Source organism: Leuresthes tenuis, unplaced genomic scaffold (assembly GCF_036924035.1).
Source record: "Leuresthes tenuis unplaced genomic scaffold, fLeuTen1.0.hap1 SCAF_14, whole genome shotgun sequence".
Lineage (NCBI taxonomy): Eukaryota > Metazoa > Chordata > Actinopteri > Atheriniformes > Atherinopsidae > Leuresthes > Leuresthes tenuis.
In genome coordinates, this window is record NW_027325368.1 from 7,216,298 (window position 1) to 7,234,916 (window position 18,619).

The 18,619-nt window shown below is 39.4% G+C and overlaps 1 protein-coding gene across 1 annotated transcript in view; it reads left to right on the forward strand.

Annotated features, from left to right (window-relative positions):
* glis1a (GLIS family zinc finger 1a) overlaps window positions 1-15,855 on the forward strand; it is a 42,955-nt gene extending 27,100 nt beyond the window's left edge. The window contains exons 4-9 of the mRNA XM_072364465.1: window positions 2,742-2,855; window positions 6,514-6,640; window positions 7,983-8,139; window positions 13,655-13,791; window positions 13,885-13,983; window positions 14,149-15,855. Of these exons, the coding sequence (XP_072220566.1) occupies window positions 2,742-2,855; window positions 6,514-6,640; window positions 7,983-8,139; window positions 13,655-13,791; window positions 13,885-13,983; window positions 14,149-14,291 (777 nt within the window). The 3' untranslated portion in view covers window positions 14,292-15,855. The remainder of the gene's footprint in view (window positions 1-2,741; window positions 2,856-6,513; window positions 6,641-7,982; window positions 8,140-13,654; window positions 13,792-13,884; window positions 13,984-14,148) is intronic.
* Window positions 15,856-18,619: the final 2,764 nt, after the last annotated feature.

Genomic DNA, 18,619 nt, shown 5'->3' on the forward strand with positions numbered 1-18,619 from the left:
TTAACCCTAAACAGCTTTTATATCCACTGGATTAATAGAATTGGTCCTGAAATATACTATACATTATTACATGTTCTTTGAATATATTAAGAGATCATCATCAGTAACTTTTGACCAGCAGCTTTTTGGTGTCAGATTGTTTAAAAAGTGAATCATAACCATGACTTGATCTGGGAGTAAAAAGTACATAATTTTCCTGTGAAGATACTGGAGTGGACATTAACTACACCAAAATTCATACATTTGTGGGATATTCATACTATTTTTTAACTGTTAATGTCGTCGTAAAGCTGTTGGGGACATTTTTATTAAATACATTATGTTGAATGTTAGGAAGCTGTAATTATACATCATGAATTATGTCAGAAATAAAGCTGCAGAGTGTTGAAATATATGCTATTACACCAGGCTTTGCTTTATTGTTTAAAGTATTTGATAAACAATATTTGAATAGCTGTGTGTGCTGTCCTGCACAGACACACACTAATTTAGAGTGCCACTGCTCCCTTCATCCACCCTCTCTTGAAAGCTGCCTGATATACAGTCTGAATTTAGCAGGACCGTTAAACTGCATACCTTCTGTGGATTTATTCTGCAGCCCGAAGTTATTTTTACTCCTGCTGACAAGCAATGAGGATTTAGTAGTAATCCAGCAAATCAGATCTCTTATTACACGGATGAGATGGAGTTGCACATCCAACTCCGCTGTTATTACAACGAGAGTAGAAAGTTATTTTGCTCCCTTTGTGGTTTCATGCTGGCTAATGGCGGTTTGACAGTTGCGTCACAAATCAGGAATCAGACGCATCTGGCGCCGTTACGGAGGCCCAGTGGAAGACTGGCTGAATGTAAGTGATTGGTAAATATGACAGCCAGCCAAGACAGGCTTTTCAAGTTTGATTAAACAGCTTGTATTGTGTTACTAGAATTACACCTTAGAGTTTTTTGTCTTGCCTAAAATTAAGTCAGTGTCACACAGAAATGCCTTTTTACCAGTTTCCGGTACATTGGTTACTTACTACTCGATTTCCGATGGTAATGATTTTCTTTATCTGCACAACAGGTTGGTGTTAAGCTAATTGGATTGTGTTAGTACTGTACTTTTCTACTTCTATTGATTAGTTGTAGCACTTTACAGTCACAGCCACATTCACATCCTTATCCGTACATGTTTTTTATTCTATACAATGAACACATTTCTCTGTTACAGGCCTTTCGTCTTTCCTCCTTGGCATTGTGTTAACACAAACCAACAAACTGACAAAACATCTGCTTTTATAGAGGTGCTCATACTTACCGATGATCAATTAATCAAATGTATTTGATTAACAGCATCTGGTTGCTTCTCACCCTCTTAATTCCCGTGTCAGCAGTAAGGATGTGCTGAGTTTTTCACATTCTGCTTTTTTCTGCATGTATTAAATAAATAATGACACATAACGTGTTTTGTTGTTCATCTTATGTTGTATTTGCTTCATTTCTTTTTTTGAAAGAGCGCGTTCTGTCTCTTTAACTGTAATTACACATTGATTTGCATATTCAAGAATGTACTGCACGTCTCATTCCTTTAACCATTTAAGATGTTGTGTCACTGTGGATTTATTATAACACACATCTTATTTCTTTTCAGCCTGAATTTATGGTCACAGGTTATGAATCCCTGAAAATGTAAATCTATTTATTTTAAGGTGTAAAGAAACAGTCCCACTTACTTGATCCTACCCCTACTTCCTTTTAAACTAATTAAGCTTTTTCTTTTCCATTTGATAATATACTTATTTCACTTATTTCTTTTGGACCTGATGTTTGATTATCTAAATTTTAACACTAGTCAATTAACAAACAGAGTTATTCTGTAAATAAACACTGTACATGTGTTTTCATTAATTGATTCCAGTTGTTAGTTATTTAGCAATGAAGTCTGTGAGGAGTTAGACTCAGAAATGAGCTCATTTATTTGTCTGTTCATGCAGCTTTGATCAAACTCTGCAGTGAAGGCAGCTTACTGCTGTTTAGCTCCTTGATGTTTATGTATCTCTTTTATTATTATTATGCTATCTTTCAGGCTACAGTATTTTTCTGTGCTACAGGATAGAAACTAATGTGGATAAATACATACAATTTTACTTGCATGCAGCTCACCTTATGAATGAAAATGTTCATGGCTGAGATCTTCTCTCTTCCTCTTTTTAAACTTGCAGATGAAAGGTAAATATATACTGCATTCTCAGCTGAGGAGCAGCTTATGTAACATGTTGACATAACTACACATCCTTCCTTTCCCTGTTTGTTCAGTCATCTCCAAATTTACAACATCCATTCCAAATGTTTATGAATACAGTGTGGACGTGGCTCAGCTGAACTTGTAATTTTAATTGTAAACATATTTCTGGGATATGTCTGGCATTGCATCGTGTGTGATCATACAATCATCATCATGTGCTGAAAGTTTTACAGTTTGCTTTAAACACTCCTAACCTATCCCACATCAATAAGATTACAGGACTTGTGTATGTATGTTTTTGAGTATAAAGAGCAGGGCTCAGTCTGTTACATGTCAAAAACCAAAATCCCATAACTCTGAGTTTATTTTGTTGTCAGTTTTTATTTGTCTTGCTGTTACATTTTGGTCTCAGTACCTCAGTGCTGACAGCAAAAAGTAATAACCAAAATGTCTGCATGTTTGTTTTTACATTCCTTTCAAACTTTTCTCAACTTACCTTTTTGTGTATCGTTCACAGAAGCCGTACGCCTGTCAGATCCCAGGATGCACCAAGCGTTACACCGATCCCAGCTCGCTACGAAAGCACGTCAAAGCCCATTCTGCCAAAGGCCTCCAGGAGAGGGAGGTCAAGATGCCATCAGCAGCTGCTGTAAGTTTTCACACACTGATAGAGCATCATAATCACCTCTGCGATCAACTAAACACACGTCAGCAAATATTAATGGTGCGTTCAGGGGAATTTTGGGACATGTTTCAGCTTTTATTGGTTAGATAGTCCACAGAAAGTACACTGATTAACAGAGTAAGTATAAAAACTTCCCCCTGAGCCAACAGGACTCCAGCACACGGTTAAACATCTTGCAGGAATATGGTGGAATCAACTAATAACTCATCTTTAACTTGAGACCAAAGCATTCTGTTTTAGATTGTTGGGGAAGGTATTTTTTAAGGGAATCTGCTGCATGTCTGCTCAATAAGACGTTTCCTCTACATGGCGGTAAACGGTAAGCTAATGATAATTAGTTAATCCAAATCTAAAGTGATAAGAAATCCGAACAGTAGCTCATTTAGACTAGCATACTGATCATTATGACTTAATTATAATAGATTAATAATTCCCTAAAATTCATCTCTCAGTAGGTATCCATAGACTGTAAATAATAGACAGACACAGAAGCTATGACTTCACTGATTGTTTTGCCTAACTCCAGAATATGTAATAACTACATTTGTTCACATTGCAAAAACACAGTCAGTGCGGTTACATGCGGGCAATCAGATCAGATTAATGGCTAAATTACAATAAAATTGAGTTATTCAGCTCACGTAACAAGCTTAATCCGACAAGAAATCGAATCGGATCAGGTTACTTGCGATCGAATTAAGACTCCGGGATAACGTGCATGTAGACGACAGTGGATCGGATCGAGCGTTCTGTGAATGCTCGAGATTTTTGTCCCGCGATCGTCACCCGGAAGTCGAAGGACACGATATTACTGTTTTTGTCTCCGCTGTCAGAAAGAAAGAAACAACGCGATGGAGACTGCGCCGTTGTGCATCGCGTTTGTGCCATAACCAGCTCATCACAAATGTAGAGGGATGGAGCTTCATCTTGCTCCTCGTTCGCCATCTTTCTCAAATGCTTTAGTTTTGTTGTTGTTGGTGGTGAAGACGTCAACCGGAAGTGGCTCTATTAGGATAGTTGAAATGGGTACAGCGCCACTTATCTACTGTGGTATTGCATGCTTTGTGCCAGTGATTCGATTCCTTCACCACCATGTAACAAAGGATAATTACCCTTGCTCAGATAAGGAGCATAACCCAACTATAGCTATAATCGAGTTAATCTCATCATGTAAACCCACTGAGTGTCACAGTGAAGGCTCAAAAATGGCCTAGTGTCCTTTATACATGTTCATGTAATGTGATGGCAAACCTCATCTTTGTATTTTTCTAACATCTAACTGCAACTGTGTACAATCCCAATTCTAAAAGGTGAAGATACTTTAAAAAATGTAAATAAAAACAGAAGGCAAATCTCATAAACCAGCCATCACAGTTACACTGGATCATGGAAAGCATATTAAATGCTGAAAGTGAGACATTTAACAGTTTATTAAAAATTAGCAGCTCATTGTGGACTTGGTGGCTCAGATAAGTTTGGGCAGGATCATGTTTACCACTATGCAGCATCCCCTCTTCTTTTAAAAACTGTCTGTAAACATCTGGGAACTGAGGAGGCCAGTTGCTGGACCTCTGGGAGAGGAACGCTGTCCCATTTATATCTGATATAGGATTCTAGCTGCAGTCCTGGTTCTTCTTTGTTATCAGTTTCATTTCATGATGCTCCAATTTTTTTTCATTGGGTGAAAGGGCTGGACTGCAGGCAGGTCAGTCCAGCTCCCAGATTCTTCTACTGTGCGCACCCAGGTTTGTTTCTCTGTCAGGGTTTTCAGTCACCTCTGAGTTGGTTGTAATATGTGTTAATCAAACCAACGATGATCCAAAACACTGATTCTCTTAGGCCTTAGATTTACTTAATAATATAATTATTTGGAAAAGGACCACCAGAACACTTATTAAAAAGACTAAAGTTAGCTCACCACAACACTTTGCAAAAAACAAATAGCTTTGCAGGTACTTTAAAACCACAGTTTTACCCTAGAAAAAGTCCCATCCATACAGCACTGCACCCTCTGCAGGGCATCCTGCCTGCATTTCTTGGAAAATACAGGTTTAAATATGGACCTTAGTACATCATGAGAGAAGTTGTTGCATTTTAAATTGCATTGGCTTTCCTTTTGGTACCGTGTGTTGTAATGAATATACACAATCTGGTTTTGTTAGGGTGCTCGTGGCTTTTATTTGAAGGTAGGTGGACAGGAACGGGGCAGAGAGTGGCGGAGGACATGCAGCGCCCCATAAATACGCAGATTTTTGTGCTCCTAATAGCTGTTTGTGAGAAAAATTTGAAAGCAGTGCTTTCCCAACCTGAAAAATACCACCTTGAAATGATTAACAATCTGTATGTTGACATGTTGTGTTATTATTGAACCATCTTAGCAACAGAATCATTCAGTGAAAAGTGCTCTGAAATAAGATCTGATATAGAAATAAGACGGCTTTATTTATGCATTGTAGTTTTGTAAATAAATGGGGCTTTTTGCTTTAGTTCTGGTCTTGACCCCGAGCAGAACATTACCAATATTAATGGAAATAGAGAAAAGCAAAGCAGAACTCTATTTTATGCTTTGCTGATTTCATTTTCTCATTCTTGTCTGATGAACGTCAACATCTATTTTTAGGCCAGAGAGATGACTGCACAGTTTGTTCCCTTTAAACCTCAAGTCTGAAGAAGATAATGCTCTTCCAAAAAGAGTTCTTTCTTTCACTATATATAAAAAAAGGCTCCTTAGACAACAGTGGTTGAAGGTCTTGTTTCTGAGGAAAGGATATGTAAAGCAGGAGGAGAAGGAAAGAGTGAATTCATTAGGATGAAATACAGCTAAACGAAGTATTACACCCATTCCCTGGAAGTCAGAATAGGGAGCCTATTGTTCTGCGTTATCTGGGCCTTGTTTGTTGTCTATGGACCGTGAGTGACACGCTGTTCGTTTAAATAGAACAACATGTGCTTGTAAGTTGTAACATGGCCAACGCACCCCCTTGGGCTAAAAAAGACAGAAATGTTAAACATGCCCTTTCTGATCTCCTTATATTTCCTAAAGCTTATGCGACCAAGCTATTCAAGCTGGCACCTTCATAAACACAGATTTGGGGAAATATTTTTCGCTGATTATATGTACATAACTCTTTTGCGGTCTCTGGGTGTCCTCTGCAAGCTTCATCTAACAATAAATTGTTTTGGAAAATCCCGGGGGATGCTCTGCTAATGGTGGAAAATAAAGTAAATTATCTTGCCTTAACTTCGTTTGAACATTTTGGAATAAGATTGCCAAACATCATTTCTGGATTTTGTACTTTGAGAAGTTGGACTGCAAGATGAAACAAGAACCCGGCATCTGGTGAAAGCATCATTTATTTGAAAAATTAGGCCAGCAGAAAACTCACTGTGTTTTCAACTGATCTACTGTATGTAATCAAATAAGAAAACAGTCCTTTTAAATGTAGATCCATGGGAGTCGAACGGGCCAACAACAAAATACATTTGGAAAACAGCTAAGCTGCAGCTTTAACATTATCATTTTCATTCCTATATGCAGGATCCTGAAACACTAACTGCACCATATATCAGCATTATCTAAATGAACATCTGCATTTTGTCTTACTGGCAGGCCCATACAGTACTGGAATCTGATGTTTTGAGTGATTGTCTGGCAGGACAGCATCTCCACAGCTCTGCATCTTCCCACCAAGAAAACAGCTCACCTTTACCGGCCTTAGATGACTTTGCAGGTATGTGTAGATGAAACAGTAGCAAGTGTCTGTGTTTACTCTCCAACACGTCTCTGAAAATGTGTAAACGCAAAGAAAAGGGGGAACTGCCCAAACACCTGGGCTTTTAAGCTGTCTCTTTCATTTTCTCCCATGGCCTCATTTGCTCCTTTTCCTCGCCCCCTCCCACTTCATTCCTTCTACGATAGCTCATCATGCCAGTGTTTACCTTGTCCAATTACCGGGCACTGACTGTGGGCAAGTTGGCCTCACTCCGCCCGTCCTTCAGCTTCTCCAACACAGGTTTTCCAGCCAAACTCTTTTTTTCCCTCCTTTCAATGGCTGAACTAGGATCAAGAAGCTGTCAGGTACGCTGAGGCTCAATTGGCAAAGCAGAGGAGAAAGCGTCCAGGAGAGCTGTCCATGTCTATTACTTCAGACTACTTGCAGTTTTACCCAGAGGACTGTGAGGGAAAAGCCTCAAACGGCAAACTAAGCGCTATGTTTATTCAGGGTGAAACAAGCATGTCAGTGTTTAACTCAGAAAATATCCCGAGAGGACTTTCCTCTTATCAAAAATGTTGTCCTGAAACCTTCTTTCTGACTGCAATGTTTGTTGTTTGGTTTATTGTAACTCATCAGCTGTGCTTGAACCCAAAGTGTTCAGGATGTTGACGACGTACAGTTACTGCTTTGAATGAACATAAAAAAAGGTTTATGGTATTAACCAATTGGCTGATGTAGGCTAAACAGGTGCTTTTAAAATTTGAAGGGAACAGCGCAGTGTTGCCAACTATTTCCAATGGAAAGAAGCTAAATGATTAGTTAAAAAAGTCACTAAGCCTCACTTTATGATGATGGATGACACCTTAATGGCCTAATTCTTAATAAAGAAGCTAATTTTTGAAGACTGAAAAACAGCCGACTCAGACAACATGTTAACCTGTGGTTTAATGTCGAGACTCCTGCTCTGACAAAACCCACAAATGTTAAAGAGAACTAATATGCTGTGATTTCAGCTGTATTGACAGATATATAGATCCCTCATAGAGAAAATTAGAACAGATATACCACAAGGATTACACTGCACATGTGCAAGCAGCTCACAAACGCTGCAGATTTTCTCCCCAAACAAGAATACTTTGCTCCTGAAGGGCAGTGCATTTGCTGCAGGTCGCTTTTTTGGACCAAAAGAAAAAGGGTGCTAATGAAAAGAAGCTAAATCTAGCTCCAAAATCACCAAATTGGCAAAAGTGGAAAAGTCACCTCATGTTATCTCTAGTGTTACCAAATACCTGTAAACTGCATATTCACACGTTCAGCTTAGAAAATTCCCTGACACTCACCGTGACTCCTTTTTCAGGTTTGTACTCAAACAGCAACACCACCCACAACGGGGGGAATCCAGAGTTTTTGCCTCCGTCTGCAGACACCTGCTCCAGGTATCCAGGCCTGGAGGGAAACTTTGATGCCAACAGTCCAATGTCTTCATTAACAAGCCCGGGCAGCCTGCGAGAACAGTAAGTGCGAGACCAGAGTTTTCTATGACAAAAGCCATTTATGTGTTTATTCATGTCGGAAACAATCACCCCTGTAAACTGGTCATTATTTACAACTGATTGAAACAAGTGGTTTGCTCATGGGAAGCAACAGCAGTACTTAAACTAGAAGTTTTAGGAGTTTATTTGTCTTCCCCAGAGTTTGGCCATGTTGCATGATATGATACACAATAGATGTCAAAAAATATTTCTGTATTTTATCACTTTCATATATCTTAATATTGCGCTTCGGGAGGCATATCACTTTAATGATATTTAATTGTGTACCCAAGGGCAAACTTGAATCACCAGTTCATCCAAATTACAAAAAAAACATATTTTCCCACTTACTCCTTGTGGTCTCTGGCAGGGTTTCAAGTTATCTGCTGCAGGAATATCTTCTGCCAACGTGATACAGTGCAGCTGAATGGGATTTCATTTTGGCAGTTCATTCAGAGCTATTTTCTGCCAAAGATAAAAATAGTGAAAACTTACTGACCACAGTTTTCTGCTCCTCGCTGGATCTGCTTTTTGGAGCAGTCTCTTCAAGAATTTAACCCCTTTATTTGTCTGTTTATCACACAATCCAGCCCGTATCCTTTTTAAGCCTAGCTTTGCTTAGCAATCCCTCCCTGTGTTGTTTTGCGTGGCAACCATAAAATCCTCTTTTATTGTGACTCTAAATGATTCACTGTCACTTTGCTAAGCTTTCTTTCATGTCTGAAAAGAACATGCTCAGGAACCAGCACAGCGATATGAGCTTTCACATTCTTGTATAAACCAGAGACATTATCACCAGAGATGGAGTTATGGCTTTGCGGTCACACTGATTGGGTAGTTGGAGGCCACAAAGCTTGTGTGTGTTGTAAACTGAGACAAATTTTGTCTAGCCCAGAATAAAAGTAGAAGTGAGACTAAAAAGATACAGCTGAAAGCCTCCAGGGCTTCAGTTTGTGGACATTTTGGCGTCAAATCTTTGGTCATTGAAGGATTGCCTGCAAACTGAATTTTATTGGCACAATAGTAACAACAAAGTCACTCTATCCGATAAAAGAATGTCCATAAAGGCCAAGTTAACATTTTTGGGCTTTAATAAATGATATAAAATCTTCACATATAATGCACATTGTTCTGCATGAACCTTTCCTGTATTTCCTCAAGGTCTTTTCAGCAGGCTCCTCGTTTTACTACATTTAATTCGATTCATCCCAAACAGGAATGATAACAAAGAAAATTAATCGTAAACATTTGCTACATTAATAAACATGTCTATAAATGTTACATGTCTAACAAGGAGAAGTCAAGTGTAACCCAAATAATTACCTTATTGTTTATCCTGTTTACAAATGCATGAATATTGTGCTCAACACTCAACAATACATACATCATGAACAACAAGTGGAACAGTCCTGAGTGAAACAAAGCCTCGTCCTCATCAGCTGTACATCCTTACCAACTTAACTTGAGCTCATCGCATTGTTCACTCTATCCTACGCATGATGAGTGTGTGGAGCTTTTCAAATGTTCTTCAAACTTCATTATTAACCTCTGAAAGAACATTGATCAGTTATATTCTATAGAGTGTAAACGTTACAGCCTTACAGCTCTGAGGACGCAAATCAAAATAACTCAGAAATGTGAGGAGATTTTATACTCATAGTTTAAGGCTTTATAGTTGATGATATCCTGCCTGGAACCAGGATGCTTACCATGTGCAGTGGTGACTCCTTACTTTATATTTTGCTCTCACCCACAAATGGTTAGGGTCAGGACTTAAAAGTGCTTGGATAAGAACAAAACTTATGTTCATGGTTATGTCTTCATGTTAAAAAAATACATGATTAGACAGTTAAAAAAATCTTTTTTTCATATTCATGTATTCAGTTCCAGTCATGTCACTTGCTGCCCAAGAGAAAACAACAGATGAGGGATGTGTTGCCATTCGACAGTGTACAACCATGATTCTAACATCACTACATTTTGAAGTGGGAAAATGCACCTTTTACACGTATTCTAGTGAGACTGGGCCACTGAAAACCTAAAAAAATACAAAAGAATTTGTGGACAGTAAAACTCTGGGTTTATTTAGACTATATGCAACAGAGGAATTACGATGTGATTTTGACCGACCTACCACCATTTCAGTGTTTCAATCTAAAGTATGAATGCAAGTAGAGAAAGAGCCCTTGAATGTGGGTTTTCTTTCGAGGCACTCCACACTGCCCGTAAACCACAGAGAGCCCCTCGAACTGTTGGGCCTGAATGTGCTTCATGTGCTCGTCCTGAAAAACACAGCATTTCAATCGAATCTCCAAACACTGAAGCAGTCTGTTTTGAACAGGGTTAAAAATCAGGGGTATTATCTGGCCTGCGTTTTGGGTTGAAACTTGACACACTGGTACATATCCTTATGTGAGACTAATACAGACCTTTAATGCAGCATCTCTCAGCCTGAAAGCATGCAGCCAAAGCTTCCATGAAGCGATGCACAGTCTCTCCACTGACGTCTCTTTATAGAGGCTGAGGATGTCATTGAATCCCACTGGTGCCCACAGTACATGACAACCTGCCAAAGCTAATACCAGACAAGCACTTGTTTTTCCCCCAAATAACTTAGCGAGACGTTAAACACGTGAAAGTAAATTATCTTTGCTTGACAGCTTAGCCTGCATCATTCTCTGGCTTCATAGCCAGGTGAGTGTTTACTCTGGCTGGAATGAACCATCTCGACCTCCTTTTATACTTGAAGGATTCAGTGGCACCACTGAGCTGTGTCCATCAGTGAGTATTTGTGATGATCGGTGTTTGTATATTTTGTGGTCGCAAGGGAGGGTTGGATGGAGCTGGCTTGGCTTTTCAGAGCGGCATGTCTATCAGATACAGGCACACTAACCGGGATGGCTCACACAAAAACACTGTTATACATTTTGAAGGAGAGAAAGAGTACTTTACAGAGTGACACTCGGCCCAAATAGAGGTATTTGACATGTCTGCACATTTTTGTTATTACGCAACTTTAACATTAACTGAGCCTCTCTAAGTACTTTAATGAAAGTGCTGCGATCATATTGACTCAACTGCCATGAATCTTAAATTCTGGAAGCCGAATTCTTCTCATTCCTGATAAACAGCAAGGAAGACAGCTGGCTGTAGTTAGTTAGAAGGGAAAAAGTGAGTATGAGGGTTGGTAACATATGATCAGAGAAACAGTTTCCTGAGGCTGTGCTGACAGCTGCTCCCTCAGGCGTTGGCTCGTGCTCTGTTAAGCTTATGCATCTGAGCAGTTTGGGCATAGCGTCCATAAAGCGACAGACTGACCCTCCACAACTCAAACATCTCAGCTACGTTGTTGCAGCATTACAAGAATGTTTATAGCTAAGGTCAGTGCTGATGTTTCAGGGGCCACTGAGGGGAATCCAGAGATGCGTTGAATTCTTAAGACTTGCAGTCACAGCAGCACAGTCAACAGTCGCACTATATCAAAGCCCACTTTGTTTACATAATCCTATGCAAAGCCTGGTCTTTATTACCATGAGAAGCCACAGCCATCTGTAAGCTATATCAGTTTGGGTTTCAAAAAGCCATTCTGATTGATTTTGGCTTTTATTGTATTTCTCCGCTGAAAGCAGAGACTGTTAAATTAAATGTAATAGCATTTGACATGGGAAATGGGTAATAAAGAGACCTGGGAATGATAAATGATAGATATGTAAAGAAATCTCCAAATAGTTCCTTTCTTTATAGCTGGTCAGATGCATTTATAAACTGCACAGGGCCGGCAGCCATCGGTATCTCTTACTAGGTCTGGATTGTTTATGAAGCCCACTCTAACAGAAACCGAGGCCGCTTGAATCTCCGGGGACCAATATGCTTACAGTACATCATCCAGGAGAGCTCCCCGGTCACATGAAATGCTGAGAGAGAGCTCTTTGAAGGAAGAAGACGGCCGTGGGGGGAGGGGGGACTCAAATACCATACTGGGGGTTTTCAGCTGCATATCTCCTCAGAGAGATTCGGCTGCCTTCCTTTCTTCTCATCGACTTGGCTGCACTGACTCATTTGTTTCCATGTTGAGTCAGAGTGTTTGTGCACAGTCAGCACATTCCTGCACCGTAGCGACGGATACAGCTCTGCACAAAACCCGTTTAAATTACACCCCCTGCGGTGGAAACGCTTGTTTAAAAGAAAATCTCTACTGTTTGTAGATGAGAAGAATTTACATGTGTTAGAAAAGTGACCGGTTAAAGGTTATCTGCATCCAATAAACATTTGTTCTGGTCATGGAATAATTTGATCACAGTCAATATTTCCTTTCTCGAAAATCTTAATGATGCTTAAGAGACCGTAATGTGTTTTTTATGAACCAGAAATCTTCAAGTTTAAGCCAAAAAAGAAGAAAATGGAGTTGGTTGCGTCTTACCACAAAAAGTTACTTTAGGATTCATGTCCAAAGACATTTAATGTTTTTAATGCTGCTGGGAACAAAAATAACTCCACAGAGGAACATGATGTCACTGAATTTTCTGAAATGCTCTAAAAAATGAGGGGTGAATGGAGCCTCGCACCACTCCCAGCAGACAAGAGACATTCCCTGGATATCAATATGACATTTACAACATCCACTAAGTCAGCTACCAGTGGCCACTACAACGTAGCAGCTTGTCATGTGGTCTCAGGACGAATGAAACAGAAATCTGAACTTAAGGGAGTGTCATCTTCCGGTCCTGTGAGCAATGTTTTCTTCTTTCACCAGTCAGAATGGTGCAGATCTGCATGAATAAAGTGTAAATACCTTTATTTATGGGGTTCTTAGTTGATTACATGGACATGGTGGGGAAAAAAGAAGTACAGCTGAAATTCAGTTCATAGAACCTTTTTTTTGTTTTTTGTATTAATCTTTGAAAGAGATAAATATGATCAGATTAATGTGCAACGTCAGCTTGTTGATAAGCAGATCTTACATTCAGTGGAGCTATTTAATTTGTCCTGGAAGATGCATCTTGGGCTGCATAGTCTTAGATCCTGGTTCAAATCCTGGCCGAGGCTTTTCTGTGTGGAGTCTGCTGGTTCTCCCCATGTATGCGTGGGTTCTCTCTGGGTACTCTGGCTTCCTCCCACTGTCCAAAATTCCTAGGTTAATTGTTGATTCTAAATTGTCGCTAAGTGTGAGTGTGCATTGTTGTGTGGCTCCAGCCTCCATGCAACCCTGAATTGGATTATTATGTCTATTAATAACACAGTATCGATATCTAATTTTTTAATAATCATGTTTTTATCATCAGTTCTAGTATATAACCCCAAACTCAGATGTCATATAAGGTCTGAAATTTCAGAAAAGTTGTCATTTCTTTGTCTGGAAAAATACAGAATTCTGAACCAAATAAATGTAGAAACTCTGAAAGTTACATGCATCTAGCCCAGTAACATGCTGGAAGTTTTACTTTTAAGCTGCATTAAATATTTATGTTTGGGCACTGAAAACATAATATATTACCAGGCACAGACCTGCATCCCTGTTTGAGTCAGCTGATGTCAGCCCGGTGAGCTCCTCCTCAGACAGAGGCGACGTCCAGCTGCAGGCCTTCCAGAAAACTTACAACCACCAACAGCCGGTGTTCTCACAGCAGCAGCAAGGTACCAACAGTTAGCTCAACTACAGTCGGTGTGACACGTCCTGTCTGTTTTTAATGTTTTCATGTGTCATTGTTTCCTGTGTGGCTCTCCAAGACTGTCTGTACGGCGAGGGAAAGGTAGTTCCTCCAGTCAGCGATGGAGGCTATGAACCTGCCAGTTACTTCACAAACCCGTCCACCTCCCACTCTGCAGGTAAGAGAGCAATAGTAAGAGTGAGTCTGGGTGGTTGAATAATTGCTTACCCCCCTTTTAAACAAACCTTTGGGAAATTAAAAGCCAACAGTTGTATATTTCTGGTACCACAATCTGTTTCTGAGACAAAACAAATGACTGAGTTTCCTGTTTTCCTCCTCTCAGGGTTTGACTTGCTGCAGGACCTGCAGGGCCAGGCGGGGGGTGGTTACTCCATGTCTGCCTGCCCAGACGACAGCTTCCTCTTCCAGGCAGGAGGTGTCGACCGCTGTCTGAGTCAGATCTACTCCATCTACCTGGACTCGTGATCAGAAGCCTGAAGCAAAAAAACTGAAGCACTTCCATAGAAACAGACCAAAGTGCAGCACGAAGGAGACAGCCTGTCACATCTACAATGTACTGCATGTTCCAGGAGGATTTTATTATCATTGTTCTTCTTAGCAGATGCTGAATTTCAACAGTACGAAAATAACTGGAGGATAAGAAACTGTGCAAACTGGCAAATATGAATGACCAAAGTCTGTCTGCAACACAGCTGTAAATAGCAGTGAATTTCATATTCAGAGATGACCACAGCATTTGTGATCTGGATAGAATGAGCTATACACTTTACATTTTCCTCTGTCTCTCTCAGCAATGTCAGACTGAACCATGGATGATATTTTTGCATCTACAACTCAACAATTTGCAATATAATACAGGGTGGGAAGCCCTGTATTATACTGCCTGGGCTAAATAAGTATGTCGCCAGACACAAAAAAACAAAACAGAAAAGTAATTTGGGGCCCAAGAGCAGTTAGATAAGACAATCTGTGAAGGGTTAGACAAAGACCAAGTCTCAGAAACACGCATGATGTGACAAGTAGGTGTAAGTCATTTCATTTTAAGGTGCCATAAGCCAAAATTATCAATAACCATGATGTTATAATGCAAAGTTTGAGGCTTAGTTTGACAAAATGGGAAAAATCCTCAGTTCCAGGTTGGCCAAATGTGTCATGAGAGGCTATATGACACTTCCAAGCTGCTGCTACCAACTGGTTAGCTTAGCTTTGCATAAACAATCAGCTTGGTTCACAAAAGAATTAGATAAACTACCACAAGCTGTAAAATAACCCCCTTTAACATCCAGTAACATCTGTCTTTTCTCTTCAGTGGAAGAGAGTTCCATCCACATTCATTTCCAGGTAAAATTACTCTGCATTATCATGAATGTTATACGTTCCAGCTGACCAACTTTTGCTTCTTGGTTGGCGCAGTGTAACAATCGACAATACTGCCAAAAGTGCAGAATATTCAGGAACCTGAATGAGGGGCCGGTTTCCAGACTAACCAACTTCAGCTCTCCTATGAACACCAAGTAAGACAAGAAAGTGTTTCTGAGGATGATGAACTGTTCCCTTTAAGTAAAGTGAGTAAGTTTATTAGCTGCCAGGCTGTCTTGTATTGTATTTAAAGTGCACTAAAGTGTCACTGAGCAACCACCAACTTGTTTTTGTAGTAGAAATTGCAGCAGTAAACTGAAACAGTGCTGCTCCCTAGTGTAAATTATGGTACAGAGCATGTTAGTGTGGGAGAAACTGATGAGCAAAAGAGCTGCACTAAAGTATATTTACTTAAAAAACAGCAAAATACCCTTTTTCTTTATCTTGTATATGTGTTGTCGCTTCAGCTCACTACCTTTACAAGTTTGTTGTACAGTTTCTGTCAGTGAGAACGATACGTGTGCCGTTTACAATAACTTCTCTGCACCTTTTCTGTGTCATCATGAAGACTTTAGGAAAATGACTAAACAGAACATGTTTACACTGATTTTGTAGCAGTTCAGAGATTTCTTGTTGTCTCTGAACAGTGTATAGACTGTATAAACATTCATCAGTCTTTTATATCTAAATAAAAATTTGTATTTTACATTTTTAATATTTTGTGACTAGTTTCAAAATGACTTTCACAGTTAGGCTAATTAGTAATTTCCCTATTTCAGTCTTTACTAGACAAGATCTAAATATTCAGATTAGTGGAGCTACAATCACTGCATAATTTTCGGTTTTGTATGAAATATAATCGAAACAGTTAAGTGACCTTTATAACAATTATTTGTCGTGAAGTATTTCCATCTATGTTGTGAAATAATACTGACGATAGAAATTAACTTGTGAGTTAATGCTGCCACCTAGTGGTCAAATGTTTAAAACCTGAATCACAGCTGAGCACCATTTGGCTATAGACAGTTGTCATTTCTTTCTTTGACCTTTATGATAATTTAAAGGTTACAGTATCACAATGAAGTACTTAAAAGACTCTTAAAGGCTTCTATTAATTCAATACTCCTTCAGTAAACTGTTGGAAAAAAGAAACATTTCTGTGTAAACTGGAAATTATGATTTGTGTGAAGATTTAGAAACAATCACAACACAAGATGAAGTTCTGCATAATGAAAAGGAAATGTTTCATTGTTTCAAACAGCAAATCAAAAGCAGATTATAGGCACTGATGTTACTTCCAAGAGCTGTATATTTCCACTGAAGCAGCATTCAGATGTGGATTTGTTCGACTCATCAGAGGCTTGCACACATAAATCAGCCTGAAACGATTGCCATAGATGTTATGAATATGGCTGTGACTCAAATTTCCAGCAGAACATATGGGATAGTATTCTACGCAAAGAGTGGCTCTTAGAGTTAATTTAGGGATAGATTCAAAGTTTTTATGGGGGTGGTGCGTGATGCTCAAGAACACATTTGTTGGATCAGAAGCAGATCATCTGAACACATCAAGCTTAGATCTAATGCATACATAGATGGACAAATTAAACAAGCAGGACTCCAATCAGCAGAAGTCCTGTCAAAAGAAGTCTGTCCAGTATATCAGAACTACTTTTCAGGAGAGGCCAAAGCCTTTCACAGTGGATGATTAAAAGCCAACTTTATGATACAAATCAAGACTTTTACATTGTTAAAACATCTCAATAAGATGTTTTCTATGTGTTGTGAGACATATCATGAGCAGAATCAATTCCATAGCTGAGGATTTCTGCTTTAGCTCCACCAGCTTCTCAGATAGGTGGGGTCAGACAGCGCCTCTGCTCTATATCAGACTAGAAGAACTGAACTTGACAGCTTGCTGTGTGGGACTTTTTGCACTTGCTGTAAGGGAAATGAGAAGTTAGTGCAGGCAAAGTGGAGAAGAGATTTAAAGTAAGGTCCAGCGAGGACCCGGCAACAGGCTTACGGATGAATTATCCTGATATTAGAAGTGCTGAACAGAGCATAACTTAAACAGTCAGCAGTGGGCAGAGATGTGGACAGGCCAGATTAGCCTAGTCATAGATCCCCATTCACTTAATGAGACAAAAGGTGGAGTCATGCCCCAAACTATCTTAATACAACCAGAGGTCTTCTTTTTTAAATGGCAAAAACTTTCACTGTTTTGGAAAACACAGATGAACATTTTAAGGGATTTTAAAGTACTGGAGTGGAACTTCAACAAAAAATCTCAAAAGCTTTGCAAGACCAAAACAATGGTTGTGGGAAGGTTCACGTCTGGAAATAAACACCAACACTGACTCAACTCCACCCCGAGCACGAAGAAGTAACACTCCATGACATGGAGGGAGCAGCACATACTAAATGAGGTAAGAGAGAACTGCAGATGTGTGAGGGCTCACACCAGTTTATACTGGAGAGCTGGAGAAAACCCAACTGGCAGAGAGGCCAATCAGGAGCTGCCACACCACTTACAATCTACCCTTTAACCTTAAATCAGTGGGGGGAAAAGAAGAAGCAAGACTATACTTTTTGTTTCTTTTGACTGTCTCAACCAGCCATACAGAAAGCACTTGAATCCTAAATGTAAATAAATCTGTTAAGCCTAGCTTTGTATTTTTCTTTTTTCATGGACTTCCAGTGTTCAGTTCTTTTTGTTTTTATTTTAAAAATGTGTTTAATCTAAAATCTAAATTAACTTCACTCATATGTGGAACAGGATGTTACAGCGGACGTCCTTAGATAAATATACAACAAAAACAACTCAGCACTTAGAGATTCAGACATAATATGGTGGATGATAATCATTTCATACATTGATCTGATTCATGCTCATCATCCTCATTTATCTACTCTTCCAAAGACGTTATCCAGTATTTAAGAGTCCAATGGTTCCTTCTTTTTCTCAAGAAAAGATTCTACTTTCTTCTAATAGTGTTCCAAAGTGTCTCTCGTAGTCCTTTGACTTGGCGTGTAGTGTCCATCCAGCCCATAAACCTGATTTGAATCAATCTGCAAACAAAAAGATGTTACCATGTTACCTGCCAGAGCTCAAAATAAAATAGGTTCATGTCCTGTTTTTTTTCCTAAATCAGAACCTCGTAGATCAGAGATTTCACGATGGCATTCCCAGTCACCATTAAAAGCATCTGAACCACCTACTTGTGTTGCCTAAGAGAGCCAGAAACACTTCCACGAAGACTTGAGGAGGAAAGAAGTGGGATTGAGACATTCCTTTGACCCTCTGTCGTGTTCATATTTGTGCATAATGGAACTTTACCCACACGCGGTATAACCTGGTACCTGCATTTGTGTTGCAGTTGGGCTCAATTTGAGCTCCAATTTGTGATAACATTTAAATGTTATTGAGGTAC